Source organism: Cygnus atratus, chromosome 3 (assembly GCF_013377495.2).
Source record: "Cygnus atratus isolate AKBS03 ecotype Queensland, Australia chromosome 3, CAtr_DNAZoo_HiC_assembly, whole genome shotgun sequence".
Classification (NCBI taxonomy): Eukaryota; Metazoa; Chordata; class Aves; order Anseriformes; family Anatidae; genus Cygnus; species Cygnus atratus.
In genome coordinates this window covers 46,889,061-46,908,682 of record NC_066364.1, presented here as the reverse complement: position 1 = coordinate 46,908,682, position 19,622 = coordinate 46,889,061, and the positions used below count along the sequence as shown (strand labels likewise).

General features: G+C 38.7%; 1 protein-coding gene across 1 annotated transcript in view; it reads left to right on the top strand.

Moving 5' to 3' along the window:
* PREP (prolyl endopeptidase) overlaps window positions 1–19,622 on the top strand; it is a 103,790-nt gene that overhangs the window by 49,821 nt on the left and 34,347 nt on the right. The window contains exons 8-10 of the mRNA XM_035564809.2: window positions 214–405; window positions 10,954–11,151; window positions 16,999–17,102. Coding sequence (XP_035420702.1) covers window positions 214–405; window positions 10,954–11,151; window positions 16,999–17,102 — 494 coding nt within the window. The remainder of the gene's footprint in view (window positions 1–213; window positions 406–10,953; window positions 11,152–16,998; window positions 17,103–19,622) is intronic.

Below are 19,622 nucleotides of genomic sequence, written 5' to 3'. Positions count from 1 at the left end.
GCAGCCTATTAAACTGGCCAATTCTTCATAAGCTCCTAATATTTAGTATATATTCAGCCCTTCCCATAGCTGTACCCCTTCTGGTCAGTGCTCTTGCTGGAAAAAGAGCCTACAGCAATTGTTGGGAAGACTTTGCTCTCAGGTGTTAAAAAATAAAATAAAAATCTTTGTTTCTGGAGGTGAAGAATTTGCTGTGTGTGTTTGATCTTGCAGGAATTCTTCATTGGGTGAAGCTGATAGATAACTTCGAGGCTGAGTATGAGTATGTCACCAATGAAGGAACAGTTTTCACCTTCAAGACAAATCGTCATTCTCCAAATTATCGGTTAATCAACATTGACTTCAGTGACCCAGAGGAATCCAAATGGAAAGTTCTCATCCCTGAACATGAAAGAGATGTTCTAGGTAAGAGTTTATGTCAAGTAAGACTCTTCAGTTTTTTTCAAACTAATTCAGTCATTAGTCTCTTGAATGATCCTGTACAGACCTCATTACTTTTTTTATTGTGTTTAAACTTTGTTTAGGATTTGATATGTTTGCTTGCAGTTAAGGCTTGCCCGAGACATGAGAGATCCAAATTCTGTTTCTTACTCTCTTAACATCCTGTGTGGCCATAGTGAAGTCACTTCATCTGTCCTTGTGTTTGTAGGAAATGAGGGGAAAGTATTTTCCTGCTTTGTGTCAATGTAGTAAATGTTTACTAGACAGCCAGGAATTACAGCAAGGGGTGCTTTGTAATCAGGAAGAAGGAAAACAGCAAGCCTAGAAGTGTAGCACATTGAACAGAACTGGTCAGAAGCAGGTTTATCTATTGTTCCTAAAATAAGAGGAATAGACACCACTTGAAAAAAGCCTTAGGAAAGTCAAAGTGCATGGAATTTTTTGAGTGTAAAAGCAAGTTGAAAACATTCAAAACATAAAAGTTAGATTTTGATAAAAATAAAGGATGTGTTGTGATAAATTTTCTGAAATATGTTTCAGCATTAGGGTGTTTCTTAATCTCCTCATTTTGGGGAAAATTATATTAAAACTTAGTACTTGAATTAGTTTCAGATAATACAGAAAAACCTCCCTTGAGCCATTTTTTTAAAAAAATGCTTTGTGTACAGTTATGTAGTCTATTCTCCAGACAGTGCAAGATATAACTATGATTTATCTGAGTAGCATAATTACAGCTATGCAGAAAGACTCAGCGTTTATTTTTTATTAATCCTTCTTTATACAGCTCCACTCATTCATTGTCTGTTACTTCTCCAGTGAAGAGCTGTTTTTTAGAATGAGCAGAATTCTCTGTGTATATGATTGATAAGTGTATATGCAGTAACTTCTGTCTTTTCTCACTAAGACAAATCTATTTGGCTACTATTTCAAATTCCTCTGAAGATCTTTCCAGGACCTCTAAAAATAATTCATTTTCTGCAATGTGTCCTCTGATTTCTGCCACAGACTAGGCAGGCTGCATCTCCAGTATGATATAAATGGAGACTAAAGCTATTATAACACAATGTTTGGTAGGTTCTTCAGATGACCAAAAGCTGTCTGGCCAGCCCCTGTCCCATCTGTCTCATATAACAGATTTGGGAGGGAAAATTAGGCACCTGTAGAGCACGTCCTACTCTACTCTGTGCTGGGGCGGCCTCACCTCAAGTACTGAGTGCATTTTGGGGCGCCACAATATAAAGAGGATATAAAAACTATTGGAGTGCATCCAGAGGAGAGTAACAAAGATGGTGAAGGGTCTAGAGAGCAAGATGTATGGGGAGCGGCCGAGGTCCCTGGGTTTGTTCAGCCCAGAGCAGAGCAGGCTGAGGGGAGGCCTCATGGCGGCCTGCAGCTCCCTCACGAGGGGAGCGGAGGGGCAGGCACTGAGCTCTGCTCTCTGGGGACAGCGACAGGACCCGAGGGAACGGCATGGAGCTGGGACAGGGGAGGGTCAGGCTGGGTGTTAGAAAAAGATTCTGCACCCAGAGGGTGGTCGGGCACTGGGACAGGCTCCCCAGGGCAGTGGTCACGGCACTGAGCCTGACAGAGTTCAAGAAGTGTTTGAACAACACTCTCAGACACATGGTCTGATTTTTGGGTGGTCCTTTGTGGATCCAGGGGTTTGGACTCAATGATCCTCGTGGGTCCCTTCCAACTCTGGATATTCTGTGATTCTATTCTACATCCAGAACTGTAGTGATGTTGCAAACAGATGGGGTTTTGAGTGCAGCCAAATTTTTGCTAAACACAAAAGTAGCAAGCAGAACTTAATGGAAAACAAATCTTCTTAAGATTGTGAACTCTTTGAATCAGGAACAATCTGGATTTTAAATGAAGTACCTTTGAAGCCGTAGGCAGATCATAAAGAATAAGTAAAAGCGAAAAATTACTTCCAAGTCTAGTTTCTGATTGCATACAAATTTGCTGACAGTCCATGAAGCCATTTTTAGGTTTATACAGCAATTTATAAAAAGGGACAAAGTTGAAGAATTGGCTTGGGGATGGCACTTCCAAATAAAATCGGAAGGAAATGTGATAGGCATGAAATGTTTACTGGGTATGGATTTAACTGAGATGTGGTCTAGGCAGCCTAGGAACATTAAACAGTGGCTATATAGGCACTAGCTATATGTTCCTTCCTAGAAACATATCTCTTCTTAACCACAATGTGATATCTAGCTTAACTCCATTTTGTTTTCATTCTAAAGACCAAGTCATATTGAGTTCACATTTGTGCACGTGTATGTATGTATGTGTATAGAATGTATGCGACACTCTAATGGATTATACATGGCAGTCTTGACTGTATAAACATAACAAGTGCTGCTGTTAGAGAATCAAAAGTTCAGATAAATGGATTTACTGAGGGCACTGGCCTTCAGACTATAAACACAACAGTCATTCAGCTCTTACATACTTGAAGGCAAACATAATCTGTCACATGAAAACATCTCAGTGACTTTCAGGAGTCTATTATGTTATCATCAGGCTTCTCCTGTATTTGAATTTGGAGCCAGAGTAGGCAATCATATGCATGTGTTTCTCTTCAGCATTTTGGGGTGGCACATAAAGGAGTTGTGTTAAATGAGCAAATGAAAACATCTTTATAAGAAGATGAGTTATAAGTAAATCTCAGAGTTAGTGCTACAGTAAACTTGATCTGTTTACTTGCTTTTTTGTGGCTCACAGTTGCAAATCAATGTTGTATTCTCTGCTCCAAGGTAAGGGAGTTTTATCATTTTCAGGAGGTTATCGCCTGAATAAATTAGAACACACAAAAACCAACAACAAAAAATAATGTGTGTTCACACTCAAAGTCAACAAGCAAACCAGTCTCTGTCATTTTGTTTTAATCTTTCTAAGATTTAGTTTGGAAAGACATAATTATAGCAGAAGGCAGTTAATAATTCATTGTCTTGAAAGCCTTGCAGTCAAGGGAATTTGATTTTGTGTGATCCAGAGATGACTGTAATGAAAATCCTTCTGCAAAAGCTAGGACAGCAGTGATTCAAAGGGTAAATGTATTGCTGCTTGTCCAGTTTTCCGTATGTGGGGACGATTGTTTACCCAGATATATCTAGCTGTGTTTGAATTTCATTCTAAATGTTACAGTCAGTGATCCTCTAGGTCACAAATGTATCTTTGTACTTTTACTGGAAAATATAGTTACTCTGCTCAAAGCCTCCTATTCTAGCATGATCTTCGTTTCTATGTGTTAATGGATTCAGTTTCAGAAAAGCTGCACCATGCACATACAGCAATCAATTTTATTTATGATTAATAAATTAGGAACTATGAGTGATAAAACTCTTATAGTTTCCATTAATGGTGAAAATAAATTCCACAAAGTGTTAAAATGCATTCTTAGGGAACATGCTATAGCTAATGTGATTTAACCAATAAATAAATATACTTGCTTACGAGGCAGTGTGAAGGTCATTTGGTTTCATCAACATATTCTTCTAAATATATATATTTTTTTATATTGACTTCGACAGTTTTGTTTTCAGGACTGTTTAGTAATGAGCTAATTTGGGAAATACAGGGAGGGGGAAACACTTTCCTACAACGAGGCTGATCGTACACCTCATTTTACAACTCTCAGCAGGGACTTCACACAGAGTTGAGGTAAATTTAGTTCTCTACTCTGAGAGCTGAGGGGAAGAAATAAATGGTACCTATTTTAAATGAAATTTAAAGAAGAGCCTGAGGACATCTTGGTGTACAGTGAGACTCATTTTCCCCCCACCTTTGGAGTTTGTTTATAAAGTGTTTTAATTTTCAGGGAGTCTAAAATTGAACCGTAGGTGAGGTTCATGTCTTATGTTGAGCTAGTGGTTTAAATGACCACAGAGCTGCAATTGGGTGTGCTCAATTAGTTAAAAGGCAGCTATCAAGCCGTGACTGCACCATGATCATGATCATTATGGGCACTCGGACCCTGGTCCTCAGGTACAGGACAAACCTGTGGTCTTCAGAAAGTTTAATAGCTTTTTTTGAGAGTGAGATGATCACCTCAAAAGTTCCCAGTACCTGTGGAGCAGGGCATCTTGAAAGTAGCAGTAACATGCAGCTTTATCCAATTATATCTGGATATGTATGTAGCTGTGACAGTTAAAAATACAGTAGATCTCCTGAGTAGGGAGGGCTAAGAAAACTGTGTTCTGGAATGTGTCATAGATCAGGTAAGTGACCTCAACCACTTCCTTGAATCTCAGCCATTTAACAAACATGGGTAAAGCTAGCAATGTTCCTGTACCTTGCAGACATCTGCATACCTAAAACACAGTGCATGCGAGATGCTTCCCTTCTATTGTGGTTTAACCCCAGCAGGCAGCTCGGCCCCACACAGCCACTTACTCACTATCCCTGGGTGGGATGGGGGAGAGAATCAAAAAGGTAGAAAGTGCAAGACCTCATGGATCAAGACCAAGACAGCTCGCTAGGCATGGCAAAAGCCACGCACGAGCACAGCAGAACAAGGAATCCACTCACTGCTCCCCGTCGGCAGGCAGGGGTTCAGCCACCTCCAGGAGAGCAGGGCTCACCCCGCGGCACGGCTCCTTGGGAAGACAAACGCCATCACCCCAACGTCCCCCCTGCCTCCTCCTTTCCCCCAGCTGCTGTTGCTGAGCGTGGCACCACAGGGTGTGGGACATCCCTGTGGGCAGCCTGGGCCAGCTGTCCTGGCCGTGTCCCCTCCCAGCTCCTGGGGCACCCCCAGCCTCCTCGCTGGCCGGGCAGCACCAGGAGCAGGAGAGGCCTTGGCTCTGTGCAAGCACCGCTTTACAGCAACTGAAACATCCCCATGTTATCACCCCTATTTTCATCACAAATACGAGGTACGGCATTGTGCACAACAGGCAATCTTTCAGATTATATTTAATTCTTCTGGATATAGGTTGTACTGGGAAATGATGAACAAACACCCAGAATGATCATACGTATTTGGAGACAACTATCTTTTGGTGCTGTAGCAAAACCAGGAGAGAGAGTCTGAACTGAGTTGTCACAAAATCGCTAATCCTGAATGACAAGGATGTGTACAGGTGTGAGCAATCCCTTGTGTTTATCTCTGTTGGGAGACTTGTGCATTCCATTACCCCGTGTAGTCTTTTAAGATACCTGTATTCCGCATTGGGGATTTTTGTGTTCAAAGTAAAGCAAATGAAGGCTTGCATGGATGTTCTGAGGAACAGGTGTGAGAACTTATGTCTTAGGGCCCTGAGGAAGTACACTGAGGAAGACCGCTAGCACAGAGGTATGGCAGAGAGGAAGAAATCTGCTGCAGTGCAAAGGACCAGATTGATAAGCTTCTACTGTGAAATGTGTGTTTTGTTTTTTAATTTTTTTAAAAATGTGGGTTAGCTCCCATGTTTCCTAGCAACAAAAACTACCCTCTGAGATCTGGCCAAGCTAGATACAGTCCCTCAGTCACTATGGGACGTGGGGAGAGGATGAAGTCCAGATGTGTGTCCAACTGAGAGTTTTATTCTGCTCCTCTGCTAGGGCTTTTGTGGCTCAATTTAACTCAGTTTACCATGGAAAAACCTCCATCAGTCACAGATGACTAAAGCTTGCCAGTTACTTGAAGAAGCTTTCAGAAGACCTTGTAGCTTCAGAAGAGCTGGGCCTTCCTGCTCTTTCTTGTTTATGTCTCGTACGAAGAGAAGGTGGAGTATAAAATCCTTGTTGTGTTGAAGTTGGTTGGAGCCTTGCCCTTAACTTAAACATGGTGGGCTGAGGGTGGTGTCTCAGAGAAAAGGCATATGCTCTGAGGGCTCATGAGCTTTTACTCACATGTTTCAGAATGATTCATGCTTTATTTTGTAAATTGCTAATGCTTTACTTTCAAGTCTGCCTGTAGATAGCCTTGAGTGGTGGTTATGGGTCACTTTATTTGAGATCAACATGCATACCTGTTAATGTGCAGGGCGCTGAAACTTATGGTTGCCATCTGTGATGATGAAAGAAACCAAAAATGGCCTTGCAGGTCTATTTTTCAGCTAAGCTTTGGTAGTCCATTCAAATGTGTTCTTATTTATTAAGTGGGTGCATATTGTACAGAAACTAACTCAACTGTTTCTTCTTATGAATACATAGTTCTGTCCTGGCATATCCTCCACCATCAACATTTCAACCTGCGTCTGTCAAAACATGTTTGTACACTGGGACACTTAGCATGCTGTAGCTACTGCTGCAGAAATGAAAGGTCAGAACTGGTATAAGTAATTAAGGTTAGTGGCACAGAGGGCTCAACATTTCTGTGAGGATTCAGTGTCTTTTTCCTAAAACTATTTCATAAGTTTTTAATATGCATGGCACTAGTTTGGCTCTCGCAGTGTTGCTGTGAAAGCTGCCAAAGTAAGCTAGCTTTTGGAAGGTATCAGCATATGGATTTCTAAAAGGTTGAACTAGACCACTTCTATTAAAGAGAGATGGTTGGGCTCAAAGCATTAACAAACAGCTTCTCTAGCCCAAATTTAGCAGTTGAAGAATTTTGTTTAACAATGTAGTCATCAAGGTGGACATCGTCATCTTCTAAGAGAGCTGGGCAGTGCCAATGATAATCCTTTACACTTGCTTTTAGCACTGACCAGTGCTTCCAAATGTGTCCATCCATCTCTGATGCTGAAGCCAAAAGGGTCAGGTTGGAAAAGGCAACCATCCACATGTTTGTTATTTAGTAAAATAAATCCCTTGCCTGATGTGGATTGTAGGTATGCTGGAGAACAATTAACGAATTTAGGTGTACCTGAGCTTGAAAAAAAATGTGAGAACAACCAATCTGTCCATTGGTATTAACTGAAAATAAACTGACCCTATGTGTTGGAGAGTTTTCAGATGGTAAACCTATAAAAAAAAAAAATCCTGTGAGTCTGTAGAGAAATTGCTCAGTAAGCAATTCACAGCGTCCAGGAACAGGGTAGGCAATATATATGGGTGAATTGCATCCTAAAGGTGCTTATTTCTGCCCGTTGTCTGTAAAGGGAGCCTACAGCAATGATGTCAGCCTTAACTTCTAGACATGCGAAGCTGCATGCACACAATCTTAAAAGCTTCAAGAAAGTGCAGAGGCATGCAGGATGCTTTTCTCAGAGCATGAGCAAAACCGGAGAGGCTGACTAGCAAAACAAACTCAAGGGTATTTGCAGTTCTCAGTGCTGATCATGGGAGTAACAGACTCAGCTTGCAGTCAGAAATAGCTCTTGTTAATAATTTAGCGTTGTTTTTGCTTGCTATGTATATAAATGTTGGTTCTTAAGGTGTCGTCTTCTCTTCTGCTCTTTTGTCTGCTTCGATTGTTTTGTTATGTTTTGATTTACACGTTTCTATGTAGATTCCCTTACTGGAAGTTTTGGAGTCAGTTAGCAAGGCACCAAACCAGTCCTAACACAGGTATGCCAAAGAAGCTGTATTCCTAAATCTCAGAGACAAAAAACATTTCCCACTGTATTCTCATCTGCTGTTTTCACCTTGCTGAAAGCATTCAAATTGTAAATGAAAGGGGTGGTGATGAAGTTAATATTGCTGCTTCCTGGGCAAGTTCCATAGCAGAAATCCTCAGGTAAGCCAGGAGTCTTACCCCTGAGCAATTGAATCGTTTTTAAGAAAAGAGTAATATCTCATGTACTTCAGCTTAATGAAAACATCCACTAAATTGCAATGCTTTGTTAAAAAAAAAAAAAAATAGTGAGGAATTAAGGTTCATCACAATTTAATTTTAAAATAAAGACTGCCTGAAAGGTATTTTTTGCTGAATCAGAGCTACATGTTATATATATTTGAGGTAGATCTGACAGTATCTCAATCCATTTTGTGAAACTTTATCAGGAAATTTTCAGTGTAAAACTGGACATTTTAGTCACAGACGTTACTGATAATACTAACAAATTCACAAGATCAGATTCTTACTGCATGATGTTACTGTAGGGTTGTTATTTTTTTAATTCAGATTTTTATTAATAAACCAGTTATACATGTGACTGTTGGCAGATTTGTGCAACGACAACGTAATGAATATTTGAAATGACTGCACATTCTCCTTGTGTGTACAGCCAGGAATGGTTCTGTATTTCAAAACCTGTAATTGGATATAACAAAGTTATGAAGTTTATTCTCTTCTCCAGTCTCACTTAAGAGGTTTAAGTCGCTCCAGAGCAAAAATTACACAGCAATAAAATTTATAGACAGTCTTATGTTGTGCTGTATCTTATTATTTCAGGTCATGGCTTCATGGCTGAAATTTCAATTAGCGTTGTACTCTGGGGCTTTGTCTCAAAAATTTACAGATTGGTCTTTGGGGAGTAGTGTTTGTCACAAATTCATATGGCTAGAAAGTCAGAATAGTTAAATTTTGCTGGTTCTTCAGGAACGAGCTGAGAGGAAAGCAGACTCCCTGGACCTACTAGGATTTGAAGGTCTTCGAACTCTTGGGGATCATGATGGACCTGAACTGTATATAAAAGCAGAGACAGTTCAAGATGCTGTGCTTTGCAGAGTAATGAGTTTTGACCTACAATTCAGAAAGAGCTTGTTATCCTTGAAGGAAAGGGCACAGGATATGTCTTTGAACTTTGTTCTGAAGCCTGAATGCTTGAAGATGCTTTTAATAAGGCTATAGTCAGTACAACTCTGTGAACTCAGACCACTTGGTTTTACAAGGCTTTGAGAAAAATGGAAAGAACTGTTAAAGTGTGAATAATATAAAATAGTATAAGACAGAAAACGAGTCATTTTTTTCTTGCTTCTGTTTTATTTTGTCTTTTCTTCCTGTGTTGGTACTTTAAACTCTCCACCTGGCAGTGCTACTTTGACACTGCAGTGTGCTCCAGTCAGTCCTGCCTCATTTTTCTTGCTTATTTGAGTCCATCTTTTTTGGTTTTGATTCCAGTAGATAAGATGTTGTCTAATGCTGGTACCCAGTCTATGATTTGGTTTTCCGGTTGCACTTTTCAGGGCAAAAGTAGCATATATGTGGTTGGAAGAAGGCAATAACCACAGCCTCACTTTGTGCTACAAACAAACAAAAGTCCCTCCTTCTATCCTTTTTTGTTCTTGACTTTTACCCTTATTTGTATTTTGCCTTATTTGTATTTGATTTGCAAATTAATGAGAAGAATTTGAAATACTTTATTACAAAGTAGGGTAACTAGTTTCTTAAATGACAGAAAGGCTAGGAGGGAGGAAGAGGTTTCAGTCTCTCTCCTATGTGTGTGCGTAAATAGATAGTGTCGTGCCATATTAAGGATCCAAATCCAGTGGTTCAGGAGACAGGAAAGATGATGTGGCAAGGTATGGTCTGGGAGAACTGAAGCCCTTAAGAATTCATACACTTAACACGATAGAAAGGTGGGGACTGAAGTGAAATGACCAGGAGAATTGCAGGGAGTCTTATAGAAACTGCCTGGCCAAACTTTTGTTTTTAACCCTAGCTTGGATTTTCCGAAGTAGAATTTAAAAAATTGGCATTCCATGAAAAAGTTCCCATTTCTATGGTTTGGGTTTTTTTTCTGTAATTCTTTTGGGGAAAAAATCAGCACGTGGAAAGTTTGGTGAAGCAGCAGCTCTCGTTCCTGCACAGCTATGCATCTGAGGTCCACAGCTCTGCAGGGGCTCGGGACTGTCAGGAGAGGCATAAAGGAAAGGAAGTTCTGCAGTGCCATTTGTTCCTGGGTCTGTATGCCAGGCTGAGGTCACTATGCTGCGTCCTGTCCCTCCTATATAGTCTCAAAAACCCTGTTTAAAAACGTGGATTTCTTGAATAAGCAGGTGTTGGTTTGGTGTTCTGTTACGGTTTTCTGGGGGGTGGATGGGGAGGGTCATTGTTTTGTTTGGTTTTTGAAAATGGCGTGTTTGAGAACATCACAGGGCTCAGAACAGCCCTTTCCTTATACTGAGCAAAGCTTGATTACAAGAATAGTCTCCTGAATACTGACGGTAAAACGAGGATGAATGGTAGCCTCTAGGTTCTATACTTACTGTGAAGTACAGGATAACATGTCTCTCTTTTGTTATTAGTTTAGCTTAAGTCTACATCATGATGATTTGAATTCTGCCAGCAATACTTATGGAAATACATGAAAATTAAAACAATTTTTTGGTGGTCATTTTGTTTGGTCTTTCTTTCATTGAAATATATGATATTTAAGAACAATACTGATGCATAAACTAAAAATGCAGAAAACTCTGGGTTAAATAATTCTTTATATCTGCGTCTGCATAAATGTAGATCTACATGGTTAGTGCATGTCCAAAGGATGTCAGCTTTTACGTTTGGATTCATTTTTTTGGTTTCAGAAGGCATTTGAGGCTTTAAGAGTTAAATTTGGTCAGTGTCAGAAGGGTTGGTGCTTTATTTTTTTTTAGGTATGCTAAACAATTTGAGTCAGCTCTTACCTGATTTGTTTTTCTTTTGTGCAATTTATCTGTATTTATTACGTCTTTGTTTTTCTTTTCCACACTGTGCAGAATGGGTTGCCTGTGTGAGGTCCAACTTCCTGGTTTTGTGCTATCTGCATGATGTGAAGAATGTCCTGCAACTTCATGATCTAGCTACTGGTGCACATCTCAAGACTTTCCCACTAGAGGTTGGCAGTATTGTGGGATATAGTGGTCAAAAGAAGGATAGTGAAATATTCTATCAGTTTACTTCCTTTTTATCTCCAGGTAAGATTTTTTTTTCCTCTTATGTATTGTTCCTTTTCCTGGGGATTTGCTTTCTGTTGTTTAGTACGTATTAGGTACATCTAAGATGCAGATAAAATTGCTTTCCCTCACCCTATGGGCAACCTGAGCACTTCAGCATGTACCAGTGGAGAAGTGCATGATCTGTGAAGCCTAAATAATGTGCCAGCTAACATTTGAGATCTGTATTCAGAAACCACAAAAGACTGTCTTGTGCTAGAGATGAAGTTCTAGCATTGTCATTGCTTCATACAGCAAAATAAAAGTTTACAAATGGTGTTGCAGTGTATGCTTAGTGTGACTGCTGCCACAGAAGCACTTCTCACCTGAAAAAGCAAGTTAATTGTGCAGACAGTGAATCCTTTTTAAAGCTATTTCATGTCCCAAACCAAAGGTTCATCTTTCTTCTTCCAGAAAATACATGTTAAATTGAACAACAGCTTTAGTTGGATCTAAGGAAACTTACAAATTTCCCAGTCTTGTCTATATCCTTGTTTCTACTGCTTGTTCTTCTTCTACTTGTTTAAGCTCCCACTAGCTTTAAGGATGGCAATTTGGGTTGCATCTTACTTACAAAAATGAACAACCAACTGGAAAGGACTTTTTCTAAAAACAATTTTGAGGCATATTTCTCGCTGTATTTCGTAGTTCATGTTTTCAGAGATTCTCACATGATTACTATCGTTTAGAGAGAAAAATGAGGGTGTAAAGAGGTCAAAGCAAAACTAATTAAAAGCTTAGAGTCTTCAAAATAGCATAATATAATATAGCTAGATAGGTATTGTTTTGTTGAGGTTAATACATGGATTCTAATTACAGAGAGGGAAGGAGGAGAACTAAAGTCCATTGCAAATAGGAATATATCCTGAAGGCCATCTTAATTAAGATAGCATAGGCCTGTATTGAGAGTTTCCCTCATCAAAGTGGTATTCGTTCCCCTACTGTTACATTCCGTTTTTCCAAAGCGGTATCATTCCGCTCACTGAGTATAGAAATAGGTAGGTTTGGCATGACTGTAATGAGAGGTTTGACCTCAGTACAGAGCAAAGCACAAAATGTGGTAGTGTTAGTTGCAAGATGGAATCAACTTTAGATCTCTTGCACCATCCATATTTAGAATCCAGTAGTTACGTTTGTGACTCTGGCATGTTTACAGATGTGCAAAACTTATATATAACCAAGCCTTTGATTGCTTGACATTATGAAGAAATGCAAACAAATCAAGAACTTTCTTGGAAGGTAGAATGAGAACTAATATTAGCTACGGGGAATTCAAATAAAAATTTTGAATTTTAACTCATACTTTCATTATGAACTTGAAATAAATCAGGAGATAATATGTAATGCAGGAATTAGAATTAACTTACAATAGTGAAAACTAAAATAAAGTTTTCTTGCAATGTTCCTTGTATTGTGTTTAACAATAACAGTAAAGAAACACTTTATCTTCCAAGAGCAGTATTGATTGTGTACTGTTCAGGAAAGCCATGTTACTGAGTGGTGTTTATTCCCAACAGAGAAGTCCTTCTATTGCTGCAGTCAGATACAAATGACTTGAAGGAAAAAAGGCCACTATCGCTGGTGTACTACTTTGAACTTTAAAAGGGTCATCTTCAGAGCAAACACGGGGATTTAATGCTGGGATTCCCAGTCATGTAATGATGTCACTGCATTAACAAGAGATACAAAGCTAAACCCCCTGTGTGCTAGGTTATTTTGGAATCTGCTTGGACTTTTTGAACGATCTCTTTGAACCTGACATGCATTCTTAACAGTAACAGTCGGGTAAACTAGATGGTAAAGCTTCATAGCAATGCTCACTTGCTGCTGCTTTTATAATTCCATACTGATAAGTTATTTTGAAATCCATCCTTTGTAGTTTTTAAAAGAACCTAAAAGTTGTTGTACAAATTCTATGGTTTGATAAAAGACTAAGGTGAGTGTCTCATAATGACTTTTGAGTATTAATTTCAGTTTTCAGGTTTGAAGGTAATGCATCAGATGATTCATTTGACATAGGGAATACTTCACATAAGATCAGAGAGCATATATCATGTCACTTTTAATTAAGACACCGGGACAGTTATGATTGTTGTCTCAGAAGTGTGTTTTCTAAAGAAAAGAAGATGCCTTGATCTTTTATGGAATCTGTTTTGTAAAAGATTTCAAGAGAAAAACAGCTTTATTTTTTTCCTTTTTCTCTTCAACTTGATGTGGAGAAAGAACTGGGAAACTTTTCTAGTTTTCATAAATTAATGTCAGTATTACTGACAAAGCATTGAGTTAATATCTGGTTTTTGCCAAAGTACCTGGGTGCCCACCCATTGGAATGGGTACACATCAGAGCTATAAGCTATGAAAAGGCATTTCTCTGGAGTAGAGGCAAAGCCAAAGTCTGTTAACACTTGGAAAGTTTTCAAGTCTAATTTTTCCAGCTAAAACTGATTGTTTCCTACAGGTGGAGAAGAAACAGGTCACATCTACCGCATCTTAGGACTGCTTAATAGATGTGTGTTAGGATGTGCTGAATGACAGTCGTATTTGTCACTTCATTTTCAGAAGGACCAAAACCATGAAGAAAGTACATTGTGCATTGAAAGACACTGCAACACTGCTGTGTCATGAAGAATATTGCATAAAAATGGCATAGATGGTAGTATAAAACTGTAATTAAGGGGATGATACTCACAAAAGCTTTAGCCTGGAAAGGCTTGTGAAGTATTGCTTAATTATTGCTTGAATTGGGATTTAATGTGATCTTCATCACAATTTTGAAGAACATTAGTAAAAATCACAAAAATTCTTCCTCTGATAGCTTTGTGATGCCATTTATGCATAACATTATTAGAGCATCCTTACTAGCTGTCCTTACAACACCTTAGTTTTTGGGTGCTGTAAGAATCCCCTTTGTACAATCCTATGAGGCAAGAGCTGCCCAAAGCATTTCATAGTATGTGTGTAGCACACTTAATAAATATTGCTGGATTATGAAAAATGAAAGGACTTCCTACACAGTTGTCAAGTTGAAGTCAGTATATGATAAGAAAAATGTATTTACTTCTGGGTTTTGTTTTGTTTGGTGGGTTTTGATTTTTTTTTTTCTTTTTTGCTCTGTCTCCCAAACATTCAATAGTTAATAAAGGACAGGATTCACATGGGGAGAGGAGAATCTTTAGCCAGAATCTCTAGCCTCTTCCAGAGTTATCAGTAATCATGAGTGATAAGATGATCAAAAATGTTCTTAGAGCATCTGTTGTATAGTTTTGCTCTGTCTCAGTCGTTAGAGCACAGCCGCAGTACAAAATGGCTGTACGCTAGTTTTGATAGATTTGGTGGTTTTTCTAGAAAGGATTGTGTCAAATTATCAAAATTATGTATCAAGCATAGCAGAAAAGAAGCGTGGTGATTTTCCTATTATCTCATTGTTTGTACAACCAGAAAGAAGATGTTTCCAGTTCCTTAAAAAAAAAAATACCTTTTGAACAGCACTCAGATCATTGCAATCAGTTGGAGAGGAGCTTGAGGACACTCTTACTCTTGCTTTTACACCTAACTTCATCCCAACTTGATGGTTTAGATAGTTCACTTACTCACATCCCACTCTGTGGGCCAGAAGTCGCTGGTCTTACAAGCCTGTGCCATTCCTCTTAGCAGTCTCTGCAGCTGCTAAACATGTGGAGGGGAAGAGCCCCAAGATCTGTTTTAGCTCCTGGCTTGCCAGCCAGCCAGCAATGGCTGCTCTGACTGATCAGTTAGGCAGATTTTTTTCTCCTTTTCCCCAAGTGCTTAGCATGTACAGAAAATTCACCATGAAGTAGCTTTGCGTTGTGTGGCAGAGGGACCTGGAATCTTGAAGAGGAAGGGAACAAATGGAGGTAAAATGTATGGCAATAAGGAAGGGGTGAGGAAAGCAGACCAGGGAGGTAATTTTTAGGTAAATGTGTGGAGATACGGATAGATAGATATAATTTTTTTTAATTGCCTAAAACCTTTATCAGTAGAATAATCAGATGAAAGTTATAGGACTGGTCCTTGGTTAACCTAAATCTTCCTACATTTCTGCTAGAATGCGGTATTATTTGCACTTGCATAAAGTTAACGTTTTTTCTAATGAGAAACAAATAAATCTGACATACTGATGCTTAATACTTATAGTGAAATATTTGAAATAATGAATAAAGGACTTCTAAAACTTTAGATTTTGACACCATAAAAATCATCTTTGCCACTCCCTGAAAACCATTGTTAGCTATTCTGCCTCCTCTGGGCAGCAATAAAACAACTGCCCTGCCTGTGACCAGCTGGTGTGTTTTCCGTTTTCACATCACTTTCTGGATCCTTTTGCATAAGGGCAATGCTTCTTTAATGCCTATTTGTATCTGTCACCCTGCATTAGTTAAGTTTGCTAGGCACTTTGTAACACACGCGATGAAGGAAAAGTATTCCTGGCAGATTAGAGTGGTCCTCCTTTTATTCCCCTATTAATTGACCATTATGGAAAAAGGCTTTATCAGTTATTAGAAGTAATGCTTTTTGTCTGTGTTTCTTTGCCAATCTGTATCTTTGATTTTCCACAGTCCATAAAAATGATTTAATGAGGCAATTAACTTGTATCAGATGTGTCCTCACTATTTCATTTTTCAATATAATTTTTATAGCCATAACCTCTGTAATACTTTCAGGAAAACAGAAGTAATTATCTAAAAGATACACAATACAGCATTATTTCAATCAAGTCTTGTCCACCTTGGTTAATTTTATTACAGTGAGAATTTCTATAGAGGGCTTGTTGCCTTCAACTTTTAGTGTTCTTTTCCTTAATACACATTTAAAATTCTGCAGAGACCATCTGGTTTTAAAGCAGAAAACCAGAATAATTAACATTGCGGGTAGTTTTATATATCATATGTATCTGCACTGTATGCATGAATCGTAGGATTTTGTAGTATGTTAACTAGTTTGCAAACACGTTAGCCTGAGCCCCTTTCCTAAAGGTCTTACCCTGTATGGCACGTGTTCAAGTGTTACCAGGATTGATTGACAGAATAGGTGACTTGGTCTAAATACAAAATTATTCTTGGCCAATTACACATCTGTGTAGTGTCTAGACTGCTACTGTCTCTGTGATTCTGCCTCTGTTGCAATCTGAAAAAGTACCTTAAAGCGTAGAAGTTTTATACTGCTCATAGAGAGAAATTTTCTCATGTGCACAGTCATTTGGAAATCATAGGTGCAGCTCAAGCAAGCCAAATTGCCTTCAAGCCTTCAGGATCAGGATGTAAAATAAATTGTTGTAGACCCAAATTCTGTTCAGTCTCATAGGTAACCTCTGCTACTCTGCCACAATTTCAAGGAGATGCCCAGCTCTTTCCATTATCTAGGGTTCTGTTTGAATTGTAATTTAAAAACACCGTATTATAGAGAGAAAAATGTTGATTTGAATAAAAGTCTTGGTGTATTTATTCTCAGGCTGTTGGCTATGGAGTAGATGTTTTAAAGTGGACTTTGTAATTCTTTCTTCTAATGTTATCATTTTCAAGAAAGGTTATGTAACTTCATTAAAACATTTTTTTTTCAGTTTAACCCACTTTGAATACTGACTTTGGGCAGCCAGAATTATTCTGTCTTTATGGAAAGCCTCTGCAGCCCTTTTAGATGAAGTGCATATATGTATATGTTAACGTATATCAACTGAAAGAACGTATCGGGAGCTACTGTTTTTCACCCTGCTGAGTTACCTTTGCTTTCATTACTCCATCACAGTGCCTCAGCCAGCATCCTTTTAATGATGCCCGTACACTAAGCTGACAAAGCTGCACTCTGTTATAGGTATTATTTATCACTGTGATCTGACCAAAGAGGAACTGGAGCCAAGAGTTTTCCGGGAGGTGACTGTGAAAGGATTTGATCCTTCGGTTTACCAGACAATTCAGGTAATAAATGTGAAACCTTCTGTCTTCTTTTAATCACTTACATGAGAGTTTAACAAAATTTTGCTTGGCTGAGGGTGAGAGTGCTTTCATTACCTGCTGGGTTGCAGGTCTGTGTGGGAAGCATAGTGCTCTGAAGGCATTGCATTACGTTTTGTTAGAGATTGGAAGATGATCCTACAAGTAACCAAGCAGGCGTCTACTGATAAAAGGCACTGTGTTCTATAATTTTCTTTTTTGGTGTGCGTTATGTTATTCTTTGATATTTGTTTTAACATCAAGCTGCTTCTTTTCCATATGTTTGTTTATTTCTTTCAGCAGGGCAACTTGCCATGGCTCTAATAAGGGTGTAATAGGGCAAGATTTAAGACGCAGTGAAGAAATAGAGGAAAGATGGAATAACCAGTCTTCTTTCCAGCACTTCCACAGTATGCCAGGGCCCACAGTGGGAAGTAGCAATAATAGATAAAACTCTCTCTCCTCCCACCATTCTTATATGAAAATAGTGATGTTTTTTGCCACAGAGTTCTATTGTGGACCTCTAAGACCTCAAGAAAACAGTGGGAAGAAAGAAGGAAATGCATTTGTTCATTCAGAGCTAGCATCAAATATGTGAAGTCTGCCAGAGAAGTATGAAATGTCTTAACCGTGATGATTTGGGACAAAAGCAGGAAAATATCTAGTGATGTGAACAGAAAAATCACTTTCATTCACGTTATATAAGAATTCCCTACTCTGTCCACCTTTCCAAGAAGTGATGTAGTATATTATGTTTGTTAATGTATCAGTGCAGTTACACTTGAAACATTTCACTTTGATTTCCATAAAAACAGGATTAGACCCTTTGCCTGAAGTGCTGGCGCAACTAGAACAAGGAGCAAAAGATAAGAGTAACTTAAAATACATGCATACGTATATGTAAGTAACATTCCCAATGTAAAACACCATGAAGCAATTACTGTACAGGTCTAACATCTTTTGATATTAGAAGTTTAAATTATTTTGGACAGAGATCTTTTCATTCTATCTGTACGCTGCCTGCTACCATAGGGGACTGGGACCATGGGATGTTGCTGCAGTACTTAGTAAGTAGTAGGTTAGAACTGCATAATTCTGTTTTACTTGTTCCCTACCATTGTAATGATTCATTGGGACTCCAGGAATAAAGAGTTAAAAAGGAAACGTAGTTGTCCTCTGTGGAATTGTTTCATGGCAAACATGCCTGCTGCCTTTTGGAAGCGGAAGGTTGCATGGGTGCTTTATAAAACTATCAAAGGATCAAATTTCTTAAAAGACTTTCTGCCTTGATAAAACAAAGGCCTCTGGATTTAAAAGTTTGCAGAGTAGTGTCAAAAAGATGTATGTGGATAGTCTACAAACCATTTCTCCATGGGGAGAGATGAGTAATATCTTTCCTAGCAAGGTCTAATGCCATTCAGTAAATTTCACAGCAATCTAGAGAATAAAATCTTTGCTAATGAAGTATTTGGCGTCAACAAAGATTGTCAGATAGCAATGACAAGGACAACAGGTTACTGATTTTTAATGATGTAAACTTTTACTAAATGATCCCATTATGACAATCTGTCACTCAGTGTATATAGCCAAGTGAAGGTAAGATATCTGGACACCAGAGAGAGATTTATTGCACTTCACAATCTGAAATCATGTGCGTTGTATCAGTTGGTTACCCAGAGGTCTCTTTACAATCCCTGGAAGGCCATCAGCTACATCTATAATAATAAGCAGCATGGCATAACAGGAGCAGATCTGTAGAGTAAAACAGCTTGTGCTGATGATCCAGTACACATTTTTGTGAGTTTTACTTAGAACTAGCTGTAGACCTGTGTTGTGAACTGATTGAAACGCTTCTGGTGTACTCATGCAGTGTATCTGCTATTTGAGCTTCATCCAGAAGGAATCCAGTCTGCATGCACTGAAACCTCTCTACTGTGTGAACCAAAACACGAGAAGAGTGGTGGGGAGACTTACTTAAAACCACACTTGTGTTGAACTGAAATGTTATGGTAGGTTCACAAAATAGTCTCTAAAGGCTCAGAGTGGTATCTCAGTTGAGTAACATAGAGACTTCGTTGGAGGCGCCTGTTTCTCACGTATAAGACTTAGCTAAGTTTAAGGCTTATAAAGTTAAGTGAAATTACTCCTATGAAAACATCAAGCTATGGATGAGAGGCCAAGGAAAATGCAGAGCTCTTTGTAGACACGTGCTTTGAGCTCATAACAAATATTGTGGCTAAAAAGATTATGTAAAATGTACATTTTAATTAGAAAGTGATCTTGCCACTAAGCACAGCTTTGGTAAGCCCCCAGTAAGATACTCTACCCTAGACCTTAAGAAAGATATGGAGCTTCTAGAGAGCGCTCATATAAATTTGTTAAAGAATTAGAATATAGTCATTACATTATGAGGTGTAGCATATTTAATTCCTGCAACTTATAGAAGAACATTTGGAGGGTGGTTTAGTTTCTTTATATGTAAGATTTTGCAACAGAGTCAGAATG